The sequence below is a fragment of the Larus michahellis genome, chromosome 7 (assembly GCF_964199755.1).
Source record: "Larus michahellis chromosome 7, bLarMic1.1, whole genome shotgun sequence".
Lineage (NCBI taxonomy): Eukaryota > Metazoa > Chordata > Aves > Charadriiformes > Laridae > Larus > Larus michahellis.
Genome location: NC_133902.1, coordinates 4,799,547 through 4,816,535, shown reverse-complemented (window position 1 = coordinate 4,816,535; position 16,989 = coordinate 4,799,547). Strand labels below are relative to the sequence as shown.

The following is a 16,989-nucleotide window of genomic DNA, read 5'->3' as shown; positions in this document are numbered from 1 at the left end:
AATTATTTTGTGCCTCTCCAGTCCCAAATTCCAGAGGACGTCAGGGCTTTGTTTGTACAACTTGTTTTGCTGCTGATTTTTGGAATGTTTTTCTGTAGTGGTGGATTCTCTGAAGCCGGGTTGGAGGCTGGCTATGGGCCACCCAGCATGGGGCTCGCTGGGATTCCCTTAGTGTTGTGCAGCAAGGTAGACAGTAAAGTTTTCTGCTATTTGTTGCTGTGTGGGAATGAGTACGTTTCGGTGTGTGATAGCTTGCAATCCATCCTCGCGTGTTTCTGTTCTTCATTGCTGTGGTGAATCACGCAGTCTGTGCCCAAGTTCGTATTCCTTGAAATAAATCATTACCTGGTGATGTGTGCTGCAGCGGGATTTCCCGGCCCATGCTGCGTTTCGGTGGCCACAGCAGGGATGTGATTCAGCGTGTCTCGTCTCGCTCGCCCGTACGCTGCCCGCCCTCGGTACCAGGACGTTCGCTCGCGTTCTCAGCCCCTGCGCTGAGAAGAGGGGGTGAGCGGCGAGGTGGCCCGGGGAGGGCTGTGTGCGCCTTAACCGTGTGAGCAGGCGTTCGGCACCATCCCCATGAAGCGCACTGCGGAGCTGCCGGCAGCAGACACTGGGTGTGCAGCTTGGGGGGATGCAGCGCTGAGCTCGCGGCGTTCCCTCTGCCGGGCGGGATGCTGGGGAGGCGGGCGATGCCCGAGCGAGGGATCTGCCCGCTTTGCCTTTGATTTCGGGGTTTGCGTGTCATTGAGCTGGTTCGTTCATAGGCCAGGGGTACGTGAGGGGAACAGGAAAACCACATGGACTTTGACTCCTATCAGAAATGATAAAATCTTCTTCTGGAGTCCAGCGTAAAACAAAACCCAGTCTGCTTTGCTGCGCCTGTAACAAATAAATCCCCACCCTGCCTACGGGGGAATACATTTGATAGGAGTCCGAAGGTCAGCTCGCCCCTGCGGAGTGGGCCTCGGAGCACCGGGAGGCAGAGGAATTGCTGCAGGAGGTTGTGGCTTGTCTCCGGCACAGCGCAGACCTGTTGCAGCTGCGTGGGCTGAAAACTTCGACTGCAAACAGCAGCTCTCATCGCTCCCCTTGCTGGCAGCGAGGCAGCTCTGGCAGGGATGAGTTTCTCAGCGCAGAGCTGTCGTCCTCTGTGCCGTCCCCAAAGGATGCCACCGCTCTCGCCAGCGTACCCAGGCTGCCCGAGCTGCTTTCACTCTGAAGTTTGCAAAACAGTTTCTGGAGCTCAAGTCAAACGATCCTGGTGGCAAAGGAGCACCGATGGCGTGTGTGTGTGATGGCTTTTTCCAGTAGTGGGCTTGACTTGTGGATCATTACCTCGGTGTGGTATTGAGTGGGCATCAACGCTCCCTATAGCCTTGTGGGATGACCTGGGGCTGGTTAGATCCCACCTCTGAAACTGTGTCTGTGTGGGATTGTTCCATGCGTCTGAAGTGGTTGCTCTTCATTTGCAGACACAACCATGCTCATCAGTGCCCCTCTGTTTTGCAAGTTGTACCCTCTCTGTATTGACCATAAACTTTCCTCACTTGGAGCAAACAAAGGGAATGCCTTTAGAGTTCAGATTCATACCCATCATCCTCACCTTTGGTTATCTTCTAGCCAACTGTCAGTTGTTCTTGTTGTCTTAGCGCAGCTTCAGCAGATGTCCATATCAGAGACCAAAGGCAAGGGACAAGATGACTTGACTGTGGTGAGACGGGATCAGCAGATAAGTTAGTGTGAATCAGTTACCGTTGGCACCGCAGATCTCTGTGATTATGTCTGTCTGTGTCGTTGCAGCTGAATTATCTCTCTAGGGAGCCCCACCTTGGAGCAGAGGAAGTGCCTGTAAGACAGTTCCTTTTAAAAAAAAAAAAAGGCACAAATGCAGATGTTGCTAAAAATGCAGTTTGCGTCAAACAGCTGAGATGGAGTGGGTTCCCACGCTTTGTTTGTTTTTCTCCTTCTGCTGTTTCTTAAGTTGCAAAAGTGCTGAGTGGCAAGAGACGGCCTTCGCCGGAGAACCACTTCCCCTTTCTCTCCCTGCCCTCAGTGTTGTCACCTCTGTTGACAGTGTCACAGAGCCCTTTTCGGTAAGTCACGGCCCGTGTTTTGCTCTGCACTGGGTTCGTTCCTGTTTCGAATATCAGAGGGGCCTGGACTTGGCTGTGTGTGCTGCCAGCTGACCCCGTTAATACAGATGGTCAGTGCAGAGCAACCCTGAGTTATCCTTGCCTTTTCCATTGCCCTGCTGTTGTGGTGGGTTTTTGTTTACCGGGGTTGGGGATTTTTTTATTAGTGACTGGTACTACTTTGCTCTACACAGCCCTGAGATCTGGCCTCTGTGTGAAGAGAAACGGGTGCTTTCATCAACTTGCCCAAGAGCAAAGGTTTAAACTGGAAGCCAAACGTTGCTCTCCTCTATATAACTCATTAATAGTGTTGGCAGTTATTAAACCAGGTGCTTTAAAAAGCAAGCAAGGGAAATAGGGATGTTGTTTATTGAAAAACAAACTGCAGTGAAGGTGAAAGAGTTGGGTGCTTCTCCGGGGAGGGATGCTGGAGGTGTGTGATCCGCTCGTCCAGTGGTTTGATGGAGAAACGCCCTTGGCTGCCAGGCTGCACACACTTCAGCTGCGTGCCCAGCCACCCTTGCAGCCTTGGCTGGGCAACGATGCTTTATTAACCAGGACTTTTCTTGTGGCCGGGTGAAGTGAGTGGGAGGCTGGCGGTGAGAGCTGGTTCCGGAGCAGGAGTGATGCTGTGCCTCCGGCCTGCCTGGAGGAAGGGAAGCAGCCAGTTTGGGAAGGGGAGCGGGAAGGAGGAGGGAAATGGCTTGAGGTGCTGAGAAAAACAGCAAGCTGCTGGGCCTGCCCTCCTGTAATTTTTTCCACACCAGGCACAGCAAACTGCCATTGGAATTGCTGCTCTTGCAGGGTGAGTCCTGGCGTGCTACAAGAGCTTGCTCTTGTGTCCCCGGCTGCCCTCCCTCCATGCCTGGCTCCACGGCCTCGGGAATGAGCTAAGTACTGACGCCTGCTACGCCGCTCCTGCCAGCCTCTGAATTTTGGTCTCTTTCTTGGTTTTTTTGTTTTGCAACCTATGGATTAAAGGAGGACTGTAGAGCTGAGCTGGCAGCAGATGAGATGTGCAGTGCAGAGATGTGCAGTCCCCCCCCAGCATGCTCCGGCTGCTCATGGTACAGCAAAGTATTGGGGGGCTCTTGAGGGGACAGACTGGCTTAAAAACAAGGAAAAACAGCTGTGCATGCGAGATTTTTTTTTTTTCAGTTCCTAGTGGACACCCTTCTGCAAGGGGTCTGTTCCCCATCCTACACCTGTTTAGCTGCTGGCTCTTCAGATGGGGGCTGCCTTTCGCCGCACACATGAGCGGCGTTTGGCTCCCAGCTGAAATCCCCAGCTCTTTGCTACCGATGTCTGCACTGATACTTCCCATTTTCAGGGCTTGGGCTGCCGAGCGCTTCCAGTTAGTCAACACCAGGGTTAACTCGTGTCATTCATACTGTCAGGCTTGCCTGCAGCTTCCAGTCAGTGTTTCTGCTTCTCTTTTGTTTGCCTTTGCTCTAAGGAGGAGAAGCGTACGTCCTGCAGATGGGCTGGAAACTCAAAGCCCTTCCTGGCGGAGCGTGGTCCTGCCAAGCAGCTTGCTGTGGTATCCCCCGGCTTCCAAAGCTTCTGCCGGCTGGTGGTTGTGTCCCAAGAGATGCCCTTTAGGAAGACCTCCTTTTGCTCAGGAGTTGGAAGCCTCCCTGGTTGCTGCACAATGCTCTTGTCATGGGGAGCTACACCTGGAGCCAGGCTTGGCTTAGAAATCCCAGCGCCCTCCTGGTGCTGAGCCGAAGCTCGCTAATGCCGTTAGGATGCCGCTTCAGAGCGCTTTCCTGCAGGGTTCTGGTTAATTAAAACCTGAGGCTGTCAGAGAAATTATGTTTGTATTTCTGTAAATAATACAGGTAGCGGACTTTTATTCAAATGCCAAGTATCTTGAAATCTTCATTTCCCCTATTCTGTTGCTTTTTAATCCCTTTATTCTAAGGGCAAAGGGGGAACGGGACAGGAGGATGCGACCTCCCTGCAGTGCCTAAGTTGCTGCCTGTGGGTGCCGTGGGCATGGCTGGCGCGGAGGTGACAGCGCGAGGAAGTGACCGCAGGAGGAGGTTCGCTCCTCGCCGCGTTGCCCTGTTCCTCTGCGCTGTGCAGGGGGACGTGGTGGGAGGACTTCTCCTGCTGCACCTTTCAGGGGATGGTGCCAGCTCTGTCGGCTGTGCTACTTGGCAAGCGCCCAGTTCAGGGCTGGGCTGGACAGGACAGAGCCTGCTGTGAAGGAGCTGCTTGGATGAGTAAGTAGAGCCGACTGGAAAGTCATCCTCAGGCTCGCAATAACTTAATTAAGCATTTATTAGGATAAAACATTGCCAGAAGCTGTTCAGGTGCCTCTTTGCTTTCCTTTCTGTGCTTCTAAACAGGTTTTCTCTCCTTTGTTTATGAAATAGATTCTAAGGAAAACTACAAGGTTCCTCTCTGAGTATTTTACGTTGAGGACTGAGAATTTTTCATTGAAGACTGGTGGGTGGCGCAGGTTCACCTGCCTCCTGGCTGGTGGTGCGGCTCCCCGTCCGAACAGCCCCTTAGGTGGAGGGCATCGTACGGGGGGGTCGTGGCAACGTGTCAGACAATTCATGTTATCACATTGCTTTGGCATAGTCCATAAACCAGTAACGTTTTCTCTTTTGTATCTTCAAAATAGTTTATTTGGTGTTTCCGTTTGCAATTAAGAAACAGCTGTGCAGGGGAGCAGCTGGGAAGGCATTCACTATTTGTTTGCCGTCTGTAAGTTTTACGTGGTTCCCCAATTCTGTAGCATAATGAGGGTTTGGTATGAACCGTGCAGTGTTTTCCGCGAGGAGCTGAGCCGCTGGGCAGCGAGTCGGGGAGCAGGGGAAGCCTTGTACAATTTCTACAAAGTCTTTTCTGCCTGGGAGAAAAATCGGTACAAGCAGTAGTTTCTGTAGGAGTAGCTTAAGTCTTCCGCTTATGTTGGTTCTCTTCCCAGTGAGCAATGAATCACAAATAGCACATCACTGGTGGCCTCAAGGTTGCCACTTCACTCCAGAGGCGAAGGGGCTAAATGTGGAACAGAAGCTTTCTTTCCCTACAGCTGTAGTGCGGAGGGGTTGCTCATAGCTTTAATAACTCTTCCACAGCTAAGTCCCAAGTAAGCCTTCTCCAGAAGAAAGCCACTCTGTAGTACAGGGGACCGATGATGAGCCTGGTGTGTGGGCAAAATACAACTCAGCTTTGTTACCTCTGCCAAGTTGGCTCCTTGTCTTCTGCTCTCCTGGGCTCAACTTCTCCCCAAACCACATTTAGTGTCTTTTAATACCCAGTCTGTTTCCAGGAGATCATTTCAAAGAGCATTGAAGCTCCAGTAGGCTCTGGCAAACCAGATTTTATGAAGTATTTCAAAGCCCAGGTTATGCTTGGGAGCCACTTTGCAGGGTAAAAGCAGTAGTAGATGGTGTCATGACCCCGCTGTTACGGTAAGCACCGTTGCTTTGAGCCTCTGATTGCTCTTTTCATACATGTCTTTTCTATCTTCGGTGTTTCTGAAGCATCTCAGAGTGGAGCCTTCTGTTAGCGTCTTACAGGAGGAATCCTCTCCCCTTCTTACGTTTTGGGGCAGTATCCAAAGGTGATCTTGCCCCGAAATGTGATGCTTTTGGGAAGGATGATGGCTGGGGCTATCCAGGCAGGATGGACCCAAACGGAGCAGCCAGCTGTGGGTGGTAGAGGGGACGTCAGGCCAGCGATTGCTTAATTTTGTCACTATAGTGCATCACAGGCACCAAAATCAGCATCTCCAGAAAGGACGGTGTTAAGCTTCCCTGGTAGTTATTACTACAGCTATTTGGACTTTCCTGTAAACTTCTTGCCTTTACTCCCAAGATTTTCTTCGCTGCTTGAGTTTTCAGAGCAAGGGCTTGTTTGTGTGTTTGTGTATTAGGGGTTTTCTTGCTAAGGTGCTGTGTCGTGTGCCTGCTGCTAGGAACTCGTGGCAGGTGCCAAGAGTGCCAATAGCGTGCCGTGCCCTCGTCTGCACAGCGAATGTCCCCAGAGCTGTAACTGGCAGAAGGACGAGCTGCTCTTTTCCCAGGGGTGCCGATGGCCACCTCCTGTGCATGCTCCTGCCCTGCCTGCCTGACCTCCCCGCTCAACAAGAATGATCTGCTTTGCCGCATTCTTCAGCTGTTCCGACCCTTCATATGGGAAATTACGTTCCCTTTCCTTAACCTTACCTGCTTGTGGTTAATGGCCCAAAACAAGGCTCTCTGTGGCTTTAGGAGAGAAGGTGACCTCCTGGAAGGATGCGTCTGATGGGAATCTCTTTAGTTGTGCCCATGTTTCCTTTCCAGGCAGGTGGCTGACAGCGGGGCGCTGGTGATAAGGGAAAGTGATGGAAGTAAGAAGATTTTTAACCTCCCAGCCCTCTAGTTACATGCTGCTTTATCCACTAAAAATAGTCGCTAATTCAACCTTCTGGGGAAACCTCAGGCACAGGCTAAAGGATTGCTAATATTAGTCGTTGGCATTGCAGATAAAATTAACTATGTGAAAACTGGCTGTGACTGCCGAATTCTTTCTCCTCCTGTGCAGCTTGAAATTCATTTGCCTCTGTGGTGAGATTGTAAAGGGAGGAGGAGGAGGAGAAGAGAATGTCTTCTGGCTCCTCATCGCCTCCTGAAGAGGCTCAGCCAAGCACGGCGTGCTCTCTTGTCCCGCTCCCATTGCGGATGCTAGTCTGAAAGCAGAAGTCTACTTCTTCAGGACATCGGGGCACTGCTGAATCAAACCATGTTCGAGCTAAGTGACGGAGAAAGAGTTATTCTTTTTTTTTTTTTAATTATTGTCTATTTTTTAAAAGATAGTACCTTCAGGATAACTCAGTGTTTCTCTAGTTTAGGCTTTAAGAAACCATGTAGCCTTGAGGGCTTTCAGAGGATCTATTTGTTACCAAAAGCTAAAAAGGCTCAGTCAATTTTTTTTACATGAGAAGGGTCTGAGGAAACATCTGTGCTCAGTGTGCCCAGTGAATTGAATTTTAATTTTTGTTTTGTTTTAAACTTTAGCATAGGTAAAGATCTCTGATCCATTTTAATTTGGGACAAGTGATTTTTTTTTTTTTTCTTTTTTAAAATTCTGGTTTTATTGAAACATACAGTGCAGGTTTGACATCTGGTTTAATTTTAGAAAATAGTCCTGGGAGAGCCTTTGTTGGCAAGGAGGAGTGCCGAGGTTATGACAGACAGTGCATAACAGTGGGATGTGCTACAGGCTTAAAAAAAGTCTTTCTGAGTGTGTGCATTTGCTTTGCTGGAGCTCAGAAACTTTGATTTTTTGATATCCCCACCAGGAAAATGGAGAGGTGCCCAAAAATGTGCTTGAGGTTAGGGGGAAATCCAGCTTTAACACAAGCTCTTGTAATTCTTGCAGCTATAAAAAACGTAGTCGGTGAAGCCTGTTGTTAAAGCGGTCAACCTCAAATCATGAAACTAGAAGATCACAGGCTCATGCCATGCTGTGGCGCAGTTCTTGGTCACATTTGACGTCTCTGTGGTGCTGTTGCCTTCAGTCGTGCTTAGGTGTGCGCCTGCCTTTGAGTAGCCCCTGAAACGTGTCCCTGGAGCCGGGGCGGTGGGCAGCAGAAGGCTGCGCTTCTGCAGAGCAGAGGTGGCCCTGAAGGGGGTGACTTGGGGTGTTCTAGCATTCACCTGCATTTTGTAACATGGCATTTCTTCAAATATATGGCGGGGTTTTTTACTCTCTTGTTATTTCCTGCTCCTCATCTCTTAAAGGAAGGGAGTAAATAATTAGGTTTGGTATTTGTTTAAGCAGAGAAAGGAACTGAGAAGTCCCTAGTCTCTTCTTCGTTTGAAGAGAACAAGCCAATGTCTTTTTCAAGGCATGGAGCTGCTGGGTTGCACGATGCCAGGGACTCTCCCATCCTGTCTTATCATACTCATCAACCATCCTGTTGACTGTAGAATTGTTTCTGGCATTCTTCAAAGCATGTATGACTATCTTATCAATTCTGAGAAAAGCAGGAACCCTTAACTATGGAACAGGATGGCTTAATTGCAAATCCTGTAGTGAGTCTTGCTTTTTCCGTGAGCCATGATATCTCTAAGAAAACTACTGGAAGATGTGCTTAAAATACCAGCTGTTCCACAGAACTTGAGAACTCTTTATTGCCCCTTTCCAGAAACCTCTCTCTTCATGTGACTTCAGAAAGGGCAAAATCAAGGCAGTGAGTGATGTCGGAATTCCACAGAATTACAGTTTAACTTTTAATTTATAAGCCTTTGAGAGGTAATTATCATACGACTCATAGGCAGTAGTTTCATGATTTCTTAATCTGTTATGTACACTAATTTTCTTTTGGCTAACTGCTGAAGGGAGACATTTGTTTCTGCAGGGCATCAGCTGTGATGAACCACAAAGCATAGGGTTAACAGAATCCGTAATTATAGAGATGCGTGGGCTTGCGGTATTAATTGGCGTTTAGAAATGTGGATCTCTCATCTTGACTTGCACATCCAAAATATAGCCATAGGTTAATCCCCTCTGCCTGCTCAGGTCCTGCCTCTGCAGGCAGAATGGCACCAGGCACATATTCTACTCTCAGTGTTTCTCTGTTTGTGTTCTCAGTTGAGCTTTGAACGTTTGCGGGACTTACCTGGGGTGGAAATTGTTTACCAACAAAACAGTTCAGTCTAAATCGCTTCCTTGCAAAAGAACAGAGCATGCATTCAATGCCTTGAACCTCTTTTGTTCCATTGCTCTTCTCCTTTTAAAGACAATACAGAGTTTTCCTTACGCGCTGTTGGTCTCTTCCCTTGCAGCATCAGCGAAAGCTTCCTCACTGTGAAAGGTGCCGCTCTCTTCCTGCCGCGAGGAAATGGGTCGTCTACTCCCAGGATCAGTCACAGGCGCAACAAGCATGCAGGTAACGTGTTGCGTCCAACCACTGGCGCTTCTCTTGTTTCCCAGTCCACCTTTCTTGAGTTCAGTCTCACCCGATGACGGGCATTTCTGTTTACACCAGGCGTGTATTAAAGCGAGACCTGCCAGTCTCAAGACTGCCATATTTAATGCTGGTAGAAAAAAAGGTTTCAGTACTCTCTTGTTTAACCTGCAAAATCAAACAATTGAGTAACATCAGGGCAGCAATCATGACATCAGGAAGAATTGAGAACAACAGTCCCCCAAAATATCATCCTGTAATTTTTATATCAGAGAAAAGCTGGAGGACTGCCATCAAAACCTTCATGCATTGCACCGGGAAACTGGAGGTTATGATACGGGATGAGTAATTGAACTTCCTGATCTGAAAGCAACCGGTTATGATGGAAGAAAGGGAGGAGACTTACTTCTACGTGGTGGTGGAGAAACCTCTGAGCAAAGGCAGTGTGACTTTTGAGACGTGTGAGCAGAGTGAATAATATGAGTCAGTCATAATTCCACCCCCTTTATCTGCTGAAAGTTTGATTTGTGTTTTTGCTTTGACTCTGTTTGAAAAGTCAGTCTGAATAATGAAACGCAAACATTTCAGGGTAGGTTGTTTTTCACAGTGTATATGGTGCTATTCACTGGTGGTGTTTTACAGGGATCAGATAGTGTGGGGTTTTTCCCTTCCATTAAACAATCAGCAGGAAAAAAACAACATTGAGACCTTCAGGCTTTCGTGTATGGGACAGAGACAGAATAGAGGCTGGAGGCAACTTTCTTTGCCAAAAAGTGCCCACCGAAAGGTGATTTGGTTTGGTTCCAGGTGTAGATTTCTTTGTTCTTTGATACCATCGGGCCGTCATCCAGCTCTACATCCGTCAGAGTTACCTGCCTGATGACTGGTCCACCTCAAAATCTGTTTACAAACATCTTGATAGAAGGAGCTTAGGTCAAAAGGCAGTTAATTATATACTTCCACTCAGACGTGCTACAAGCAGTACCCAAATTGCTTTGAATGAGATGCATTAATTACCACTTATCAAAAGAAAATAAATTGTTCTGAAAGTTAATTTAAAGCTGGCCTTTCTGGTTGAGACTGAAGTGAAATGGTCTTCAGCATGAAAGTAGAGTCTGCACTCTTTGAAAAGTTTATCTTATCTTGACCGATCTTGGGTTTTATCCTCTCCAAAGTCCTCTGCACGACTGAAGTCCAGGTCAATTGCTGTCTTGGCTTTGCCTTGCAGAGGGACCCTCTGGATGGGGGTTTCCTTGTGAACCCGTGCAAGGCAGCGCAGACACCTCCGCGTCTCTCTTGCTGCCTCATCTGCTTGCCCACAGCTGACTTCCATGAGTTCTGGAGGCCTTGGTGGAAAACAGTGGCTTGTCTAATCAGCCCAGAGCTTTGAGAAGCCAGGTTGCCAAGAAAGAAAATCTGGTGTGTTGTAATTGCTTACAGAAAGATGTTTGTATTTAACAGGCTGGTGTGCCTAAGGGATGGCATTTTTGTCCTTAGAAGATGCTTTTTATTCCTGTCTCTTCAGCTTATGGGGTGAGATTTAATGGGGCATCAGGACTTGTCCTTTCCTCAGTTTCCCTGCTTGTCAAGTGATGTGAATGGCGTAGTATATTTTTATGGTGCTTGGAGATTTCACTGAAAAGAGACCTTTGTATGAGTGTGCACCATCTTTTCTGTGAACTTTTCTAAAGTACAGTATATACCAGTGCACCGGACACCATGGGATCTATGTGTCACCTTCCTGAGCAAAACATCTGTGCCACCAAAATTAAAACAGTGATGTAGAGAGTGTGGCTCTGAGGGGTGAGCCGGTCATTGGCAGAGCGTGTGGCAAAGAAAACGGTCTCCTTTCTTGGACTGTGATAATCCGTGCTCAACTTTCATTCCCCTGTGTGTGTCGTGACTTATCTCTGGCACACAAAATTAGAAGGGGGGTGGAGAGCGGACATAACTTTCCAGTATGAAGTTGCTGCCTATGGATGCAATAGTGTTTCAAGTGGCTACGAGAGCATTTTCTAGGAAGATTGACTAACCTTTCTGACCTGCCTTTCTAATTCACCAGAAGTGCTAGAATCCAGCATAAAGAGTAAATGCGTAACAGGAAATAATTAATGCCCACACCCGTTTCTTTAATCGTATCATCTTCAGCAATGGAAATCAACTAGCTGGCAGATCGACTAGATAAGGTACCAGCTGTCCACGCTCTCTCTCTCGCTGGGCGGTCCTGCACCCTGTGCCACCTGGCAGACGGGCTTTGTTCCGTGGGCTGGTGGGCTTGCTTTTGCACTCCAACAACGCTGGAGGCCAGAAAAGGATGCAGCTTTCCTGGGGCTTTTGCCATCTCTGGAATACTGTAAATCACTTTTAAGATCCCGCCCTAGCTGATGCTTTGCACCTCCCCTGCCAGCTCCAAGGAAACAAAAGCATCTGCTGGTTGCTGGACAATGTGATAGGAAGCAGCAGTCGTGCCACGAATGCCAGCGAAGCCAACAGCTCTACATAGGACAGGATGTGATATCTTTGTGCTGATTCTGGCATGCTAAAACCTTTCCTTTGCTTTTTCTTAATCCAGGAAGCTTACAAAAATGTCTTGTGTGTTTGGGTCTGGAAATGCTGCAAGTCAATTAAAGCTGGCCAAGGAAGCAATACTTTACTTTGCAGTTCTGGAGCTCCCGAGGCTGGCAGGGCAGGCTGGGGAACAGGGAGGAGTGCAATAAACTTTCTGAGGATGAGGGATAGTGGAGCTCCTTGCCTGAGCCTTGCAGAAAGGGTTGTCTTAGAAACTTCCTCCCTTTTTTAAGTATTGAGATAACCCAGTAGTCCTGGTGGTGGGTTTTTTTTTTTTTAAACTCTGGAAGCTGCACCTCTTGAACTGGTTCCTCGTGTTGAATTACTGGCATCAATAGATGGGAACTGTTGCTCTTTGGGGAGGGAAGAACTGAGATGAAGCATCTTTCGTTTCAAGCTAAGACATATGAATGCCTCGTGAGTCAAATACTTGCCGGGCTCTTCCAGGCTGCCACCTGAGGCAGAGGGACCTTTGCCTGTTGAGTCCAGTTCTCGGTGATTCCCACCACGCTAGCAGCTGAAACTTGCTGGAACTGAGCAGCATTGCCTGGATTTTGCACTGGCGTTGACGTGGGGAAATCCTGTCTCCCACAGCACCCCTGGGAGGACAAGCATCTGTTGGATGAGCTGACCTTTCCTGTGTTGCCTATCTCCCTGTAGGGAGGCACGTGCCAGCCACTCCAGCGCTGGGAACAATGTCCTTGGGCAGGAAGCAGCCTCAGGTGCTTGTCACCGCTGGTACTTTGTATGTGACTTCCCTAGCGCACTGCAGAATGCCTCAATTTTTCCCACCCCCAGTTAAAAATGCAGTCCCGGAGCATTGACTCACTCTCCATATGCTGAAATGTGTTTTGAGGAGGAAGAAAGAGGAGAGCAGGGAATGCAGTGTGTCCTGCACAGCCCGCTCCACACAAGCTTGCCTCTGTCCCACCAGGAGACAGGCAGCCCTTCAGCCCTGCTCCTCACCAGCTGTAAAAATCATTTGGAAACTGGGTACCAAGCTCTCGCTGGGCAGCGTTTCCTTTCTTCGCCTTCCCTTACGTGGTACTTCTGCATGCTGCTCCAGGCCCAAGGTTCCCTTATTTTTGAAAGTCCATGAAATAGCACGGATTCTAGCACCTCCGATGAATTAGAAAGGGAGATCAGGAAGGTTAGTCCACCTTCCTAGAAAATGCTCTCGTAGCCGCTTGTGCTGAATACTTGCTCCGGCATTCGTGCCCTTCCCTGCAGTGTTGCCTAAACTGAGCTTCCCGTCTGTGGGGGAGTGGGAGAGGGTGGAAGGCAAAGGCTCTTCTTCTTCCCGTTCTGTGCCACCCACCTGGCAGCCTTGCTCTCTCCTTCCTGGCAATGCAGATTAACTTTCCAGGTAGTGATTGAAAAAACAGCCCGTTGCTGGAGGTGTTTAGTGCTTGCTGACGCTCAGAAGGTAACGTGCTTGCTTAGCAGAGGAGCTCTTGGCTCACCCTGGGCCAGGGAGTAGCGCTGAGAAGTCAATGTGGCAGTACCAGCAGGACAGCATCTCACTTGTCTTTCAAATGCTTGATGCTTTAGGAACCTGGAACACTCAGTTCTTTTTAAGAAGACTTTAAAGTTACTGCGTGACTGTGCATTTATTTTTTTTTTTTCCTCTCCGTTTTCCTCAGCCTCGCAGTTAAAGCGTAGCAAGCGTTTTCTAGGAAAAATTGTAGGTGCTTGATTTTTTTAGGAGGCAATTCTTAGCTGCTTTTGGGTGGGGTTGGTACATCAGCGAACACAGGCATGTGCTGCTCTAACACGAGACTAAATCTCACTTTAAAGGGGATATACTTTTATCTAGGTAGTCGTTCTGCACTAAGTAATAAGTTGGTGTGAAAAAAAAAAAAAAGGCAGATTCCTGATTTGAAGCACATGGTAGAATGAGATGTTGAACCATGGGGTGGGGTCCATTTCTACCTAGTTTGCCTTGTCTTTTAAAGGAACAGAGAGTACTGAAATACTTTTTATTCCTATTGAAAAGATAATAGGGTTTAGCAAGAGAGAGTATGGTGAGGTGGGAAGAGGTGAGCACAGGGAGCAAAGAGCAGCTGACTCCAAAGGGATGGAGTTTTGTCACCTCTGAGTGGGCGGAAGTGACAATGCTCACGGTGACGTGTCAGGTTTCTCCGTGGACGTTTGCTCTGGCTGGTCACCCTGGAACTTGCATGTGATTTAAAGCTATTTTTGTGCATTCACCTTTCCCTTTTGCCTACAGGGGATCTCCAGCAGCACCTGCAGGCCATGTTCATACTGCTCCGCCCAGAAGACAACATCAGACTGGTAGGCTGGCTTTTTGCTTATCTGCTGTTAACGAATATAAAGGTTAAGTTCCACTTGACAAATACACCTGTGTAACTCATGAAAGCAGTGGTGTGTGTATGTTTGAGTGGTTTCGTCAGCGGGTTTGGGGAGTCGTCTTTGCAACCACAAAGATAGAAAAGCAGCTAATTATGAAAGGCCTGCTTATTTGGTTGTTCAGTGAGACAACTTGTATGGCTAGAAGACTGCTTTGAACCGAGTACTGAGTACTTAGGCTCTCAAAAAGTACTGTAACTGTTGCCAGAGAGGCTGGGTAAATTAGCTTTGTGTCCTGTTTAAATCAACAGTCTGACCAGCGTGAGCACCTGCCCTTCCATGTTAGTTCATTTGCGTTTCTCACTCTGCTCTCCTAACTCGTTGCATCCCAAAAGGCCATGGCTCATCAGGAAGGAGCATGTAGGATCCCCATGTAGATATGCGCCTATATTGAACCTCGTCCTTCTGCTCTTCTGGATTGTTACCTCCTATGGTGATGTGATGAAAGTTAGGCATTGCTGTTTAAAGCATTTACATGCTGTTCTAAAGACCTCCAGAAGCCAAAGAAGAGCAGTGAGGAATTTGTCTAGGACATATTGAAGTGCTCTACAAGGTCAGGCATGACTGAGTATATCTGCATCTCTCTTCACTCAGTAGCCTGAAGTTTCTTTCCTGTTTTGTCTTGGTGCTTCTTAGCAACGTATGCCCAGCGTCAGAAGTGTTATTCTGGCACCTCTGGCTTGCTGAATCCTCCTGAGCTGTGCTGGAGCCAGACTGATCTTATGAGTATAGCTAGGAAACAGCCAAGATTACTATGGAATGCTCTAACTTTAAAAGTGACCACCAAAAATAATTTGCCATGTGCAAACTGAAGGACCTACTCCTAATCTTTGTCAGGCACACCTTGCTGTCACTGAAATTTCGGTGAAAGTGATGGGAATGGGGGTTCTCAATGCTTTTCAGAATCTGAGCCAGGGTTAGAACATTGGAAGCTATTGAACAAGTCATTGTTCAGCAATATCACTGGCTACATTGTGTGATTTGGGACAAATTAGCCTTAACAGCTGAATAAGGACTTTGTGGGCTGAGACATAAACCCTTTTGTTCTGAGCTACATTTGGAATGCTGAAATCTTGCATGAGGTTAAGTTCAATAGTCTACTTGAATTTAATTGATTCTTGACGAACGATGGGTGTGCAGAGCTGCAATAGAGTCTCTCATAAAATAGTAAATACAAATGAGATTTGAAATATAAACAGTACTGAGTGAAATGCATTCTCTTCTTGTGTTGGCTGCTGTCATTTGGAGGGCAGACTTCACAGCTCAGAGGGCAGCAGAGGAATCTAATCCTCTATAAACCTACACTTGAAATTTGGAAAAACTCTTGCTTCTGTTGGAGCTATTGGCAGAGTTTTTTAGCCTTCCATGAAAGCAGGATTAGAGCAATGGTACCAGTGTAAGATCAGTAGGAAGGAGAGGAAAATGAGTTAAAAGCGTGCAAACTGATTGACCGTATTCCTGTAGCTTAACAGAGCGAGGACTTGTTCACTTACATGTGTTCAATAGAAAAGACTTCAGAAAGTTGGGCGCTTTTTTTGTCTTCAAATCAAATATCCCAATGAGAAATGTGTTCTTGTATGAGACACCTGCTGTCGTGTAGCATGAAAAAGATGAAAGGTCAGCATGAACTTACCTCTTGGAACGTGCTGTTCATAAGGGCTGGTAAGATAACCACATCACACTTCTGACGAAACGGGAATGCAGCAGAAGATAAAGTTGGCTTGTGTTTAGGTGAGCCTAAAACTAAGAAAAGTGTTGCTGGTCCTGAAAGGACTACAGAGATCTTCTTGTTCATGAACAGACTGTAAATAACCTCCACAAACTGAGGAGAAAGGTAGCTCTATGTAGATGAGCTGTTGAAAAAGAACCTTCCCTCTCATCACAGTCCCTGAAGCTAGGCCATCCTCCCTCAATTGGGTGGGATTTCAAATACCTTCATTTAAAAGGCATCAGACCACTTCTCCTGTTGGGTGAGCATATGAACTAGAGCTTAATGAAAACGTTAGAGACCCAATTTGTGATTTGATGGGCATGTTGGAGCACTAGTAGTAACTCTGGAGGCTGGCTGGTTTAGAATGTCAAATTTGATGTTTTATTATTCTAGTAAATTTACCAAAACACATTATCTGCTCCAGTCATGGTTCTTTGTGGTAAGCGTCTAAGTGTTGGATCTAGAGAGCCACGGTAAGCCCATGCCCTGTTTCTCTTAATTGGTCCTCTGGAAATCCCACCCCGGTGACTTGAAGCTAGGTGACCTTTGCCCGCTGTTTGTCTAGCCACGTTCTAAAGGGTCTTGCATTAAGACCATGCTTTCCATTACCGCTAACCAAATTGGTTTAGCAAAGTAAGTTAGATTATCTTAATCCTCTTGCTGCTGGACTGTCCTCAAGAGAAGCAGAACAGAGCTCATGTGTGGATGTCCCAGACACAGGGCAGCTGTTGTCCGCCTGCTCCTGTTTTAGGCAAGTCTTTGTGTCTGTTTGAGGTTTGGTTCCTAAAGTAGATAATGACTTTAACCACCAAGACCTTGGTGATTGCTTGCTCTTCTAGGTTGAAGAGCACTCTTTCTGTTCTGCTACAAGTGGTTAGTTGTAGAAACAGCCGTCTTTGGCAGAATTCACACCTTGAAGGCCTGACCACTTTGATCCTCCGTGTTTCCAAAGGAATCCCAGTGACTCAAGGAGCAAGAAGGAAAATAAGGCTGGTTTTAGCATGACTTATCCTAAAGAGATGGGGTGGGGCACAGTCTCTTGCTGTATGGAGCACGTCTGTCTGCTGGCATCAGCATTCGGGTAGTTTCTGTTAGTCTTCGGTCCCATTGGACAAGTCTAGAAGACGCAGTCAACACCGTCTCCTGCCTGCACTTGCTATTCCGCCCCCATCACTAGAGCTGCTGCTCCTGCAACGCCACTGGGAAGCTTTTCCTGCCGCTCTCAGCATAGTTTCCTGCAATAGGGCACTCCGGTGAAATAGTGAGCTGTGTTTTAGCTGCCGTGCGCTGTTTTA

At 47.6% G+C, this 16,989-nt stretch overlaps 1 protein-coding gene across 1 annotated transcript in view; it reads left to right on the top strand.

Annotated features, from left to right (window-relative positions):
• Positions 1-16,989, top strand: part of SSH2 (slingshot protein phosphatase 2) — a 103,625-nt gene that overhangs the window by 58,135 nt on the left and 28,501 nt on the right. Inside the window, 2 exon segments of the mRNA XM_074593790.1 lie at positions 8,924-9,027; positions 13,844-13,908. Coding sequence (XP_074449891.1) covers positions 8,924-9,027; positions 13,844-13,908 — 169 coding nt within the window.